Source organism: Rhineura floridana, chromosome 7, assembly GCF_030035675.1.
Source record: "Rhineura floridana isolate rRhiFlo1 chromosome 7, rRhiFlo1.hap2, whole genome shotgun sequence".
Classification (NCBI taxonomy): Eukaryota; Metazoa; Chordata; class Lepidosauria; order Squamata; family Rhineuridae; genus Rhineura; species Rhineura floridana.
This window is the reverse complement of record NC_084486.1, coordinates 81,562,570-81,575,683: the sequence shown is the minus strand read 5'-3', so window position 1 is coordinate 81,575,683 and position 13,114 is coordinate 81,562,570. Positions and strand designations below refer to the sequence as shown.

The 13,114-nt window shown below is 40.7% G+C and overlaps 1 protein-coding gene across 1 annotated transcript in view; it reads left to right on the top strand.

Annotated features, from left to right (window-relative positions):
• SORCS3 (sortilin related VPS10 domain containing receptor 3) overlaps nt 1–13,114 on the top strand; it is an 800,669-nt gene that overhangs the window by 260,762 nt on the left and 526,793 nt on the right. The window contains exon 2 of the mRNA XM_061636066.1: nt 7,348–7,415. Within this exon, the coding sequence (XP_061492050.1) occupies nt 7,348–7,415 (68 nt within the window). The remainder of the gene's footprint in view (nt 1–7,347; nt 7,416–13,114) is intronic.

Genomic DNA, 13,114 nt, shown 5'->3' with positions numbered 1-13,114 from the left:
ATTTTGTGTTATGCCATGCATGCATGGTAGCCATTTTGTGACTGGTTCCCATAGCATTTTCTCAACATTCAAAATGTGTCCATTGGTCTTAAAAGGTTGGCAACCCCTGCATTAAGCCAAAAACAAACAAACAAACAAACAAAAAACAGGGAGGAGAAAAGCAGCTGCAGCTTCTCTCTGGGAGCCATTCATTCACACGGTTCCAGTAAGCCATAGTCTGGCTTGCTATGGTATGTGAACCAGGCCTGTCTTTTTCTATATTCTCACAGTTATATGCAGATGTCTCATGTATGAGGAGGGGAGGGGAGGGTTTGTAATGTACTTAAAAAGAACGGCTTTTGCTTCTGGTCACAACTTGATCATTATGAAACAGTGAGATATGGAAGAGGGCAAGTAGCACTGGGATAGTTTCACATTTACTCCTAATAAACAACTGCAGGGAGTCACTCATTTGAAAAAATGCAGGAATTAAGAATTCATTGATGCAATTTAGACACATCTGGGTGGTTCTTTTTTTTTTGGTATTGTCACTAATGCTTAGGAAAAGGGCTTATACAACTGAAGGGCAACTTAACTTAATTAAAGTGAAAGCAGGAACCGAGGGTTCTGCCTTACATCAGATCAGACTATTTGTCCTTCCAGTCCAGTATTGTCTACTCTGGCTGGTAGTGACTCTCCAAGGTCTCCTGAAGAGGTCTTATTCATCATCTACTCTGACAGCACCATCTGTGGTCTGCTGCATGAGAGGGAATGGAGGAGAGCAAATAAGCTAGTGCAGCCCCTGCTGTGGTCCTTGTCATTGCCATCAAGTAGATATTTATTTCCTGGCTGTTTCCACTAAACAACCTTTTAACCACTGCCACATATGTGCTATCCCAGCCAACTAGATGTACTGGGCAGTGTGGTAAGGCAATTAGGTGTGGGAGGAAAAACAAGGCCCCAGACAAAGTTAAATAACAAACAAAAAACAAAGAAGAAATGTAGGTTTGATTATTTAAATGGTTTTTGTAAAGAAAAAGAAAGCAAATGTTACAAACAGTTTCAACAATTAATTGAATTAGAACATGAAAATAATATAGAAAAATGCATCCATCCAAATCTTGTCTAGAACATTTCCCTGTTTAGATCATTACTTAGCAATTAAACAAATTCACATTTTCTTATTAAAAGGTAGTGCAGTTTCCAACATTCTCACTTCAGCTTCTTGTATTTCTGGAGTCTAGGTCCTCTGTACTCTCCTCCTTCCTGGTTTATTGCTTCTGATTTAAGCTCTTGCTTCCCTCCAAGAGCACTCTCCCATGGACACATCCCCCTTCCAACCTATTGGTCAGTCAGAAGGGAAATAGAGTTTTATGTTTGTTTCCTCAAATTTGTTAGTTTTTTTTACCCCCACCGTAAGTTTCAATATCCTGAGCTGAACTTTTGAACCTCCTGTAAAGAACAGCCTCTAAACATAAAACAACCACTTTACAACTAAGAACAAAGCACAAAAAGATTGAACACTTTCATCCCTTCACATCTGCCTTTAGCAGCTATTAATAAATCCTGAGATGAATTGTGAAGAAAGTATCTACATAGTTTCTTCCTCACCTGATGAAACTTCCTCACCTGAAGAATCCTGAAGAAACTATGTTCCCAGTGCTGCATAACATCTATATGGAGCCCTTGGGAGTGGTCATCAGGAGATTTGGGGCAAGGTATTAGCAGTATGCTGATGACTTCTTGTTGTTATATGCCTTCAAGACGATTACGACTCATGGTGACCCTATGAATCAGCGACCTCCAGTAGCATCCGCTATAAACCATCCTGTTCAGATCTTCTAAGTTCAGGTGATACCCACCTCTATTTCTCAGTAACATCTGAATCAGAAGAGGCCATTCAAGCCCTGGACTAGTGACTGGACTTGTTGGTGGACTGGATGAGGGCCAATAAACTGACTCTGAATCCTAGCAACACAGAGGTGCTGTGGGTTGGTGGTTCCCTAGTTCAGATAATTGGTCAGTTACCTGCTTTGGATGGGGTCATACTCCCTCTGAAGGAGCAGGTCCGTAGTCTGGGGGTGCTCCTGGATCCATCCTTGTCATTAGAGGCTCAGTGGCTAGGAGTGTCTTTTACTAGCTTTGGCTGGTAAGACAGCTGTGGCCGTTTCTGGACTGGGATAGCCTGACCACTGTTGTCTACGCACTGGTAACTTCCACACTAGATTACTGAAATGTGCTTTATGTTCGGCTACTCTTCAGCTTAGTCTGGAAGCTGCAGCTGGTGCAAAATGCGGTGGTGTGACTGCTCAGTGGGGCAGGGTATCACCAACATGTTACCCTGCTGCACTGGCTGCCCATTATCTATCAGGCCAAGTTCAAAGTTCTGGTTTTGGTGTACAAAGCTCTATACAGCTTGGAGGCAGGATGCCTGATAGCCTATCTTACTTCCTATATACCAAGTTGATCACTGCACTTTGCAGGTGTGGGCCTCCTGTAGATACCATCTTGTCAGGAGTTCAATGCCACACAACCAAGGAAGCAGACCTTTAGTGTTGTGGCCCCTACCCTTTGGAATTCCCTCCCCCTAAATATTAGACAGGTGCTATCTCTGTTATCTTTTCAATACCTACTGAAGACCTTCATCTTTCAACAAGCCTTTTAAATAGAAACCTTATCTCCGTCTGTTTTTGTGTTGGAATTACTTTTTAAGATGTTTTTAAAGCTTTTTTAAAAATATATTTTTAAAGAAATTTTAATATGTTTTAAGTCTGTTTTTAAGATGTTTTAGAGTGTGTTTAGTGGTTTGTTTGCCACCCTGGGCTCCTCCTAGGAGGAAGGGCAGGATATAAATTTAATACATAATATGTAAATAATGTATATTGCAAAGTAATTTACATATCTATTTATGTATAAAGTGTGCTCTTCTTTACAAAATCATTGCAGAGAACTAAGGAGAATAGCTTTCACAGGGAGGCTGTGCTGCAATGGAAGTTGGTTGGGCAGACAGAAGGAAATCCACTCGATAATCCATTTTCATTGGATTCCCTAATAGCAACATTTGGACAAGTGTGAAATTTGGTGCATTGCTAGGTTTCTATCTGCACATTTTGTATAGAACAAGTGTGGGGAACTTTTGGTGCTGTGCTAGTTATCAGAGGTGTGTCAAGCAGAAAAGGAATGCCTACTTGTCAAGTTGGAGATGGTCCTTAACTGTTGTGATTTGATGGGGCATTTATCAGGTGGGGAGTACGATTTGAATAGAAAAGAAATTTGAGTCAGCCTTTGATGGCACATTGGCTGTTAGTGAAAGGCAACTCATTGCCCTGCTGTCATGGGCCAAGAGCCCAGTCATGCCTCGCATTGGCCTTGTTTCCACCTTTAGGGAATAAGCCCTTCTGGAACACATGATTGGCGGAATTTAGTTCAATTGCACTAAGGGAAACCATTTCCCACTGTAACTCTGGCATGTACAAATGGAGAATCTCTTTTTTTGTGGATATGCGTTGCGTAGATGGTGCTGTATCAGAGATATCAAGATAAATCCAGAGTGACAGAAACTAACTGTGCTGCAATTCATCATCATTCACTAGGAAATGAAATCCATCTTAATTATCTGTCATAAATAGCAAGAGCTTTCATTTAATAACAAGAAGGGTGTAAGTTAGGTAGCAGTTCTGGTTTTGAGGGGTGGGGGAGTTTCTCACAACTCACTCCAATGACCCTGCTTCCCTGGAGGCTGCTAGGCCAAGGCTAACCCATAGCTATGATCCTGTGCACTTCTAGCAGCAAAGGTGAAAGCTAAAGGCTCCCTACATGGAGCCGATGTGGTATTGTGGGAAAAGTACTGGAGTATACATCTCCACTCAGCCATGAAGACATCTTTAGCCATTCAGTATCTCTCTACGAAACTACTTTGCAGGGCTGTTGTGAGGATAAAATGTGCAATGGGAGAACCATGTATACCACCTCGTGCAAAAGGCGAGATTAAAAACGAAAAGAAAGAAATAATGTCCTTTGACTTACTGGGCAGAATCTAAAGAAACAGAGATCCACTTATGTTTGAATTACCTTGGAGTAATTCCCACTGCAGTCAATAAGAGTAACTTCTGAGTAGACATACACATGATTGTGCTGTAAGCCTTATTTAAATTAGCAGTGCTTAACTACTCAACTATATACACACTGATTCAGGCTTGCAAACAGCCACTTGTCTGGTCACCTGTCATGAGTAAAAATTCCTTCCAAGTGGCCAGGAAAATGTTGAAGTTTTTTTTCTTTTATACCACATATAACTAACATTGGTTTATCTATGGACCAATAACATTTCTGGATTTATTGGCAAGGTTGCTTTGATCTCACTAGTCTTAGTGATAATTAAATGTGTGTAAATTTCTCTGGATTGTGTTTACCAATCTGACCCCAAAACAGAGATAGAAGCAAAGAAGTGAAGAAGCTACTTTTGTTATATATAGTTCCTTGATGGGTAGCATCACAAAAGACAGTCATGGAGAAAGAAACTTTTACCACTTTGTTCCCAAAATGTGGCTGTCTTGAATTCTGTAGTTCTGAGGTGTTCAAATGCACCACCTTCTGAATTTCCCCACAATTGAATCAGAAGTAGCTTATTTTGTGAGAACTGGCTTGATGCTAGCTAAATGTCCTCTGTTCAAGGCTGCAGTCTGGACTTGTCTGCTCTGCTTGTATGTGTGTGTTTTATATGGGTGATGCGTTGTACATTTTGGCTGTATTGTATGTATATCAAAAATGCCTCAGGCAGATCTTGCTACTCGCCAGAACCCTACCTGAAGCTGAGGTCCAAAGGGATGGTTTATAATCTCTTTCTCTTTCATTGGGGTTTCCAGGCAGTCAAAGGTGGAAGGGCAGATTTTTTTTTTATAACGATGGTGTACGTAAAAAGCTACATAATGTCTGCTAAAGGCAGGGTCATTACTCTAGGTTTGCTGTAGGGCAGTATAAATTAAATTTGAGCACATAACGAGGAAAGTCGCATGAGGCCTGATGCTTGTAAGCTTTTGGGGCAATGGACGATGTAACAGCAAAGGCCAGCTATTTTTTACATATTCCCATTTGTGTAGGAAATGGAGTTCAAATCCTGCAGATGTCACATGGAGTGCTACCATGCAGAATTCTTTGTGGATGGCCTCTGTGTGGGTAGTGTAACATCTAAAAGGTTGTTATGCTGGAGTATCTAATGCAGTGGTGGGGGACCTGTGGTCCTCCAGGGGTTGTTAGACTCCAACTCCCATCAGCTCCAGCCAATGGTCAGGAGTTGTAATCAACAACATCAAGAGGGCCAGAGAAAGAAAGAGATGGGGTCGGGGAGAGATTAGGCATAGGGGGCACTGTATTGCAGTGGTTCCATTCCTTCTTCTCTGATAGGCACCAAAGAGTAGCATTGGGGGATGAGGTTTCGGACCCTTGGCCTCTCACTTGTGGGGTGCCACAGGGCTCCATCCTCTCCCCGATGCTATTTAACATCTATATAAAGCCGCTGGGGACTATCATCAGGAGATTTGGGCTGCAGTGTCACCAATATGCGGATGACACACAGCTCTATTTCTCATTTAAATCTTCACCAAGGTTGGCTGTAGAAACCCTGTCCAAGTGCCTGGAATCGGTGAGTGGCTGGATGGGAAGGAATAAGCTGAAGCTGAACCCTGACAAAACCGAGGTACTGTTCGTGGGAGACAAGGGAAGGTTAGGGGATTTGGACCTGGTGCTCAATGGGGTACAATTGCCCATAAAAGACCAGGTCTGTAGCCTCGGGGTCATTCTTGACTCCCAACTGTCCATGGAAGCTCAAGTTTCGCCTGTGAGCTGGGCAGCGCTGTATCAACTCCATCTGATACGGAGGCTACGCCCCTACCTTCCCAATCATCTGCTCCCATTGGTGGTACATGCCCTGGTCTCCTCTCACCTAGACTACTGTAATGCGCTCTACATGGGGCTACCCTTGAAAACAGTCCAGAAGCTGCAACTGGTACAGAACGCGGCGGCGCGCCTGATTAAAGGCAGCCACTGGCGAGATCATATCACTCCAGTGCTAAAAGAGCTGCACTGGTTACCAGTTGCTTACCGGGCCCAATTCAAGGTGTTGGTTTTGACCTTTAAAACCCTATACGGTTTTAGCCCAGTCTATCTAAAGGAGCGCCTCCAGCATCATCAGCTATGCCGCCCAACATGATCAGCCTCAAAAGACCTTCTCTCCATCCCATCAGTCAAAACAGTCAAACTGGTGAGGACTAGAGAGAGGGCTTTTTCAGTTGTGGCCCCTACCCTGTGGAACTCCCTCCCAAATGATCTCCGCCATGCCCCTTCTATGATGAGTTTCCGCCAGGCCTTGAAGACCTGGCTCTTCAGGCAGGCTTTTGGGGTGGGCTAGATTTTATCTTCATTGTTTTTAGATTTTCAGTGTCTAGGTATTATATGCCTATGTTGTACTTCGCCCAGAGTGGCTGGACAGCCAGCCAGATGGGCGACTAATAAATTCTATAAATAAATAAATAAATAAATAAATACATCCCCAACCATGGGCTAGAGTGTTAGGCTTTTGCAGCTTGACATTCCAAACTATGGAAGAAGGAAATGTACTAATAACTAGTGCTTGCAAACTGGGACACGTTTAGGATAGTTTCTAAAAAAATGTCTGTTTGTTTAGAAGCCTTTCTAAACTGCTGAATATTTAAAATATTTTTAATATTTAAGAATCTAAGCAGTATACAACCATAGAAAATAAAAGCAATAAAACAGTATTATAAAAACAGAGATACAACATAAAACCCAGTAAAACAGTATTGTCAAAACAAAATACAATAAAAAACACAAAGATACGAAATGTCACAAAGATACAGTTTTCAGTAGTGGACTCTTGTTGTTCTTTATTCACCCTAGTAATTTGGGTAGATTGGTGTTATATGAGGACCCAAGTGAGTTCTGGGGCTGTGTTTTACGCTGCCATCCTATGCACATTTTAGTGGGAGAAAGTCAGCAGTACTTATAGTACTTCTGAGTAAGCAGGCAGAGACGTGCACTGTAAGTGAAATAAACCCAGATGAAGCTGTAGGGAACTGAAAAGCCAGCAACTTTAATTCTGATAGGATGTTTTATTTTATTCCTGAGGATGTTTTGAATTTGGGGAAAAAAAGTTACTAGCTGTGAGGACATAGCAAGCTAATGATTCCCCCTCCTTAGCCTTCTCCCGGCTCCTTGCTTGATCCTGTAATAACCCCACTTTAATAGATGTGCTAAGCTCTCCTTTTGGGTGGTTTCAGATGTGTTATATATAGATCTTTTTCAGAAAACTAAAGGTAGATTCTTTCTCCCCTCCCTCTCTTCTTCTCTCAGGTGATTCTCATTCTTACGAAGCTGTATGATTTCAACTTGGGAAGTGTTACCGAAAGCTCACTCTGGAGGTAAGCAGATTATATATCAAATGGTATCTCTGGGGCAGATGTTTGCTGCATGCATTGTGAATGTAAGTAGTGGGGAATCATAAAGGGGCTAAGAAAAGGGGGGGAAGCTGGGATCTTCCCCAAAGAAACATGAAGAAGCCTGTGTTTGCACTTGTATGATGCTCATGGGCAGGGGACTTTTCATTGCAGAGAAACTATGATGGGATCTTGGGTTTCTTCTGTCCCTTTTTGCAAAAAAGAGATGATGTTTCCTTTGGCTTCCCTCTTTCAATCGGCAGTGGTCAGCATGGGAAGAAAGAGCCATGGAGCTGTCCCCCACAACAGCAGCACTTCTGCAGCTTACCTGGATGGGGATGGTGCCGGGCAGATTGGTGGCATGCTTGTGTATGTTTGCACATACACACTAGCAGAGCCAATCTAGCATTCCCACTTGTGTGTCCACATATAGCCCCAACCTTATCACTGCCCTGCCCTACACCAGTCTCATCCAGGAAAGCTGCTGTGACCCTAGTGTTGGAATGATGGCTGTGCCGTTCTGCCCCTAACACCTGCCGCTACTGATTTCATTCAAAATAAGTGTTTCACAAACATGCATGCAAACTATGGTATGATCTTCTAAGGCAAGGTTGGTAAACCTCTCATCCTGAGGGCTATATCTGAATATGGAAATCAGCTCCAAGGATCAATTGGGTGCCATGAGCTATCAGAATTTGCAGTCTGGCTAAAAAGATCCCATGATGCATGTGTGGCCCACAGACTATAGACTGCTGCTGTTGCTACTACCACTGCTATTATTAGCTGGTAAAGGAATGTGTTCTCCTGTTAATTTCCTGGATGCCAAAGAATAAATGAATGGGTTACACTGTCGGCCCATACTTTCACTTGATACTGAACATTAGAACTGTATCCCATCTTCTACCTATCCTTTCTTCACATCTTTCTCTCTTAACTGTTCATTGGAAAGTCACTTTCAGAAACTGTTACTGGAACATAATCAGGGGGAAAACAGCTTCACTGACAGAGTGTGTTAATGCATTAGGGGTTAATTGTTCCTAAGAGCTCTTGAAACTTTTCGATTTGCATGGTACCTCTAAAGCCTAATTGCACTGTACCGTACTAATCCGCAGAGGTATAAATAACCCTGAGACTAATAGAAGGGAGAGCAGTTATTTCCACTTACTGCCTACCTTTCAGGGTATTTAAGTCTGGAAAAAAACTTTTTTCCTTGTACCTAACAAGTGCAAATGACACAGTGATTATAGTATAGGCATAATTATAGTATAGTATAGTATAGTATAGTATAGGCTCTGCATAAATAATGTAACAAGCCAACAGAAATCTGCTGCTAATGTTGAGAAATGGCTGCAGTGCTTGAGCTGGGTTAAAAAAAATGACAGCAATGTTAAACTCAGGGCCTTTCAGACAGAGAAGGGAGAGATAGAAAACATTGCATTCCAAATGAGTCTTCCTTGTATGTGTATAGGATTTAAAAGCTATGCAAAAATATTTGGTGAAATTAAAGATCATATCTTTATGATTCTAAAATTACTCAGGCATGTTCTACATAGAGGAGATAACTCAAATTATTATTATTATTGCATTTATATACCGCCCCACAGCTGAAGCTCTCTGGGCGGTTTACAACAATTAAAACATTAAAAACAAATATACAAATTTAAAAAATACATTTTAAAAAAGCAATTTAAAATACATGCTAAAATGCCTGGGAGAAGAGGAACAAATCAAATATGGGGAATGTTTGGGTGGTGATGCTTAGACACTTTGGACAAGAGTAGTTTTGTCACAATCAAGATTGGAATATTTTTCTTTCTTGCAGAAGACAGCCCTTAACAGGTTTTGAAGATCAGAGGGAGGGTTCTTAGAGAATCTGGAGTGCACAGCAGAGAACGTTCCAACTTTGAAATTAAGCTGAGATTGAAGACAGAAAAGCAGTTCCTAGTAACAGGAGGTGAAAGGAGGTCAACTAGAACAGTAGGCCAGTCTGTGTGATACTTTCCTGGCAAAGGATATCTTATACAGAGGATATCTTATGCAACCTGGATTGCCCATGCACAGCCAAGTCTATTGTTTGTTACAGATACCAAAGTACATTGCATAGCTACTTCAGATCCAGGAGTGGTTACTGAGATTCAGTAGCTACGACCCCTAAGCACTATACTTTTAAAGCACTATGACACCACTTCAAATAGTCATTGTTCTACTACAAAATCCTGGAAACTGTAGTTTGCTTAGGTGCTAAGAGTTTATAGGTGACCCCTTTTCGCTTCACAGATCCATGCTTCCCAGAGTTCCTTGGGTAGAGGGATTGATTATTAAACCATTCTGGGAAGCATGGCTCTGTGAGGGGGGAATAGGGGTGTCCTAACAACTCTCAAGACCCTTAACAAACTACAGTTCCCAGGATTCTTTGAGGGAAGACATGACTGTGTAAAGAGGTATGATAATGCCCAGTTCATACAAGAGCCCAGTTCATACGAGCCATTTCCCATGCAAATACATCTTTGGAAACATTTGGAAAGTATTGGGTAGAGACAAAATCACCTGAATTCACCTGAATGGCTTGCAGTATGCAGGACACAGACTGTCCAATTATGTAGGAATTCCTAATAGACACAGATAGGTTCTACATTGATTGACCTGGCAAAGTAGCAATGTTTATTAGTCTGAAACTGTAATCATAGTAATAAAATGCATGTAACAGAGTGATGTGATATTAATGTGAGGCCAATGACACATAGTGACTTCATGGACATAGCAAGGAAGGCCTATTGGAAGGCCTTATCTGCTAACTGTACAGTTTTAACATTAAGGCGTTTCTTGTATGGATGCTTGAGGAATAAGATTTCTGTGATATGAACTGACTTGAACTGTACTCCTAGACTAATATGTAGATTTGAAAGTAATTATTCTTGAAACAGAATGGGATGGACTCATGAAAGACAACACATGAAATTGACATGAACTGTCCATCTCTAGCTACTGACAGACAATCTCAGTGTCTTGCTTGTGACAAACCACAGTGTTAGCTTGTCATGTAGTAATTTGCATTATTGTATTTAATAGACATTTTATATTATATCTCAGGGATGCTTTTAATAATGTAACTTTGAATAAATCTTCTTTGTAAAATTTGTACTATGGAGTACAGACCAAGGTTGTTGTTGTTTCAGCCCCATGTAATTCCCCCCCTTCTGTTTGCATTGTCACTGCTGAATTTTCTTCATCTTCAGTCATTCGCATGCCGTCATTGCGTAAAGAAAAGTACTATGAAAACGAGCAGTGTGCAGATCACAGTTCTGCAGTTAATCTTGCAATTGTAACAATATACTGTCTGCTGAAGCATGGAAATCACAGAAGGACATATCCATATACTTTGTTTGTTGACATGGTACTTTCTCCATATTATTATTATTATTATTATTATTATTATTATTATTATTATTATTATTATTATTACATTTGTATACCGCCCCATAGCCGAAGCTCTCTAGGTGGTTTACAACAATTAAAAACATTAAAAACAAATATACAAATTTAAAAACACATTTTTAAAAAAACAATTTAAAAACACATGCTAAAATGCCTGGGAGAAGAGGAAAGTCATATGATCACCTACACAGAGATATGGAATGATGATGACTAAAAACGACCAGCATCCTGTCCCATTAATTAAACTGGCATCTTAAGGTATTTTGTTCTAGTAATATCTAATCACACCTTAAATACTTCATATTTAATATTTTGTACTTTTGATTTGAATTTGTGTTATGGTTCCACCACACTCGCACATCACCAGCCCAAGCCTCTGCTCAAAGATTCTGAATTCTGCAGAAGTTCAAATGCTGCAATCAGAAATCTACTTTCCCAAATAGATTTAATCTTTAATCTTCTGGTTTGGCTTTACCTGCTGTGTCTATGCCAGCAGCTAAAGTAGCATTGTGAGATGCAGCATGAATTTCTAAATTAACAAATTAAATTAACAAATTATATTAGAGCAGCTGATGGAAGACAGTGGATACACACCTGTAAACAAAGGTGGTCTCCCTTCATAAACATTTGTCAAAACATGGATAAAAAATAAGTGAGATTAGAAAATTATATTTCTTTAATATGTTGAATATGTTTGGAATGTGAAGAATATGATCTATTGACTTTGAAAAGCTGTACCCTGCCTTTCCGTAAAAAAGGAAAATGCTCAAAATGGCTAACAACAATAAAATCCACAATTAAAAAAAGCTATATAGAAATAAGCATAACACAATAAAACCATCTAAAAATCAAATAAGAATATATAAAAATGTGAACCAATTAAGAACATCATTAAATTAAAAACAAAAAATTAAAACACAGAGAAGCAGAGAAAACCAAGCTGTTAAATAGACAAAGCAGCTGTTTAAATGAAAAGGTTTTTGCCTGCTGGTGGCAAACGCTAAAAGCCTTCCTTGTTAGGGATGTTCAAAGCCTGGGTGCTGCCACTGTGAAGGTCTTGAGTTACCACCAAGACACATCAGAAGTTGGTGGAACAGAGTGAAAAGCCTGTCTGGAAGACCTGAACACCTGGCTGGGGTTGCTTGGAAGGAAATGGTTCTTCAGGTAATTTGGTCCTCTGACAAAATGCTGAGGGAGGGTTTGCTCTGACCTTATTGCCATTGGTTCTTACTACCAGAAAACATCAGTTACTCTGTTGGGAAGGGGTAATTTGGTTAGTCTTTCCCTTCTATCCTTGTCTTCTCAGTGATTCATTGATGGGTTACCAGAGTATGGCCAGTGATGTACCAATAACTGCCACTGCATTAGTGCTTGGGTTGGGCACTGGCACTGTCATGAAATAGAGAAAGATTGTAAGGAGGCACCATGGCTACTGAATGTCCGTTTTAAAAATCGAACATTTTTTCTTCTGAGTGTGGGTTACCCTGTAAAACAATATCATTAAAGACACACTTTGCGGGGAAGGTGACTTACAAATAATCCCTGTCTAAAATTCAGGAAAAAACCAAGGGGAACTAAAAAGCAATGGGGTGAGGTCTATGAATTAATATTAATTTGATAAAAAAAGGATGGGGCCTATAATTTTATGTAAAATTATAGGGTGGGGGCTTTAATTTATATAAAAAGAGCGGGGCCTATAATTGTATATTAAATTAATATCAAAGGAGGTGGGGTAGGGGGTTGGGCATAGAGGGCCATTCTCACTTCCTGTTGGCTGACACATTCTCAATTCCTATTGGCTGACAGGACCTGTCAAAATGAGATTGATGAGTACTATGTGTATTTTCTTCTCACCCTCCCAACTGATCCCCCCTTCCCTTGCCTTGTGCCTTTCACAGTGTGTTTATAAGTTTCAGCCAAGAAACTAACAAGTACATAGGGCAGGCAAATTATGAGAACTGAAAGGAAAACAGGACAAAAGAGGAAAAGACAAGAGGAGAAAAAAAGGTGGGGGAGAAAGAAGGGCCATAGCTCAGTGGTACAGCACAATGCTTTTGCATACAAAAGGTTGCAGGTTCAATCCTCGGCATCTCTAGAAAGGGCTGGAAGAGACCACTGTCTGAAATCCTGCAGAGCTTGCTGCCAGTCAGTGCTGATAATACTGAGCTACATGGTACATTGGTCTGACTTGGTATAAGGCAGCTTCCAATGTTCCTGAAGAAAGGACCCTTCCTAATTTTCTGCCAATT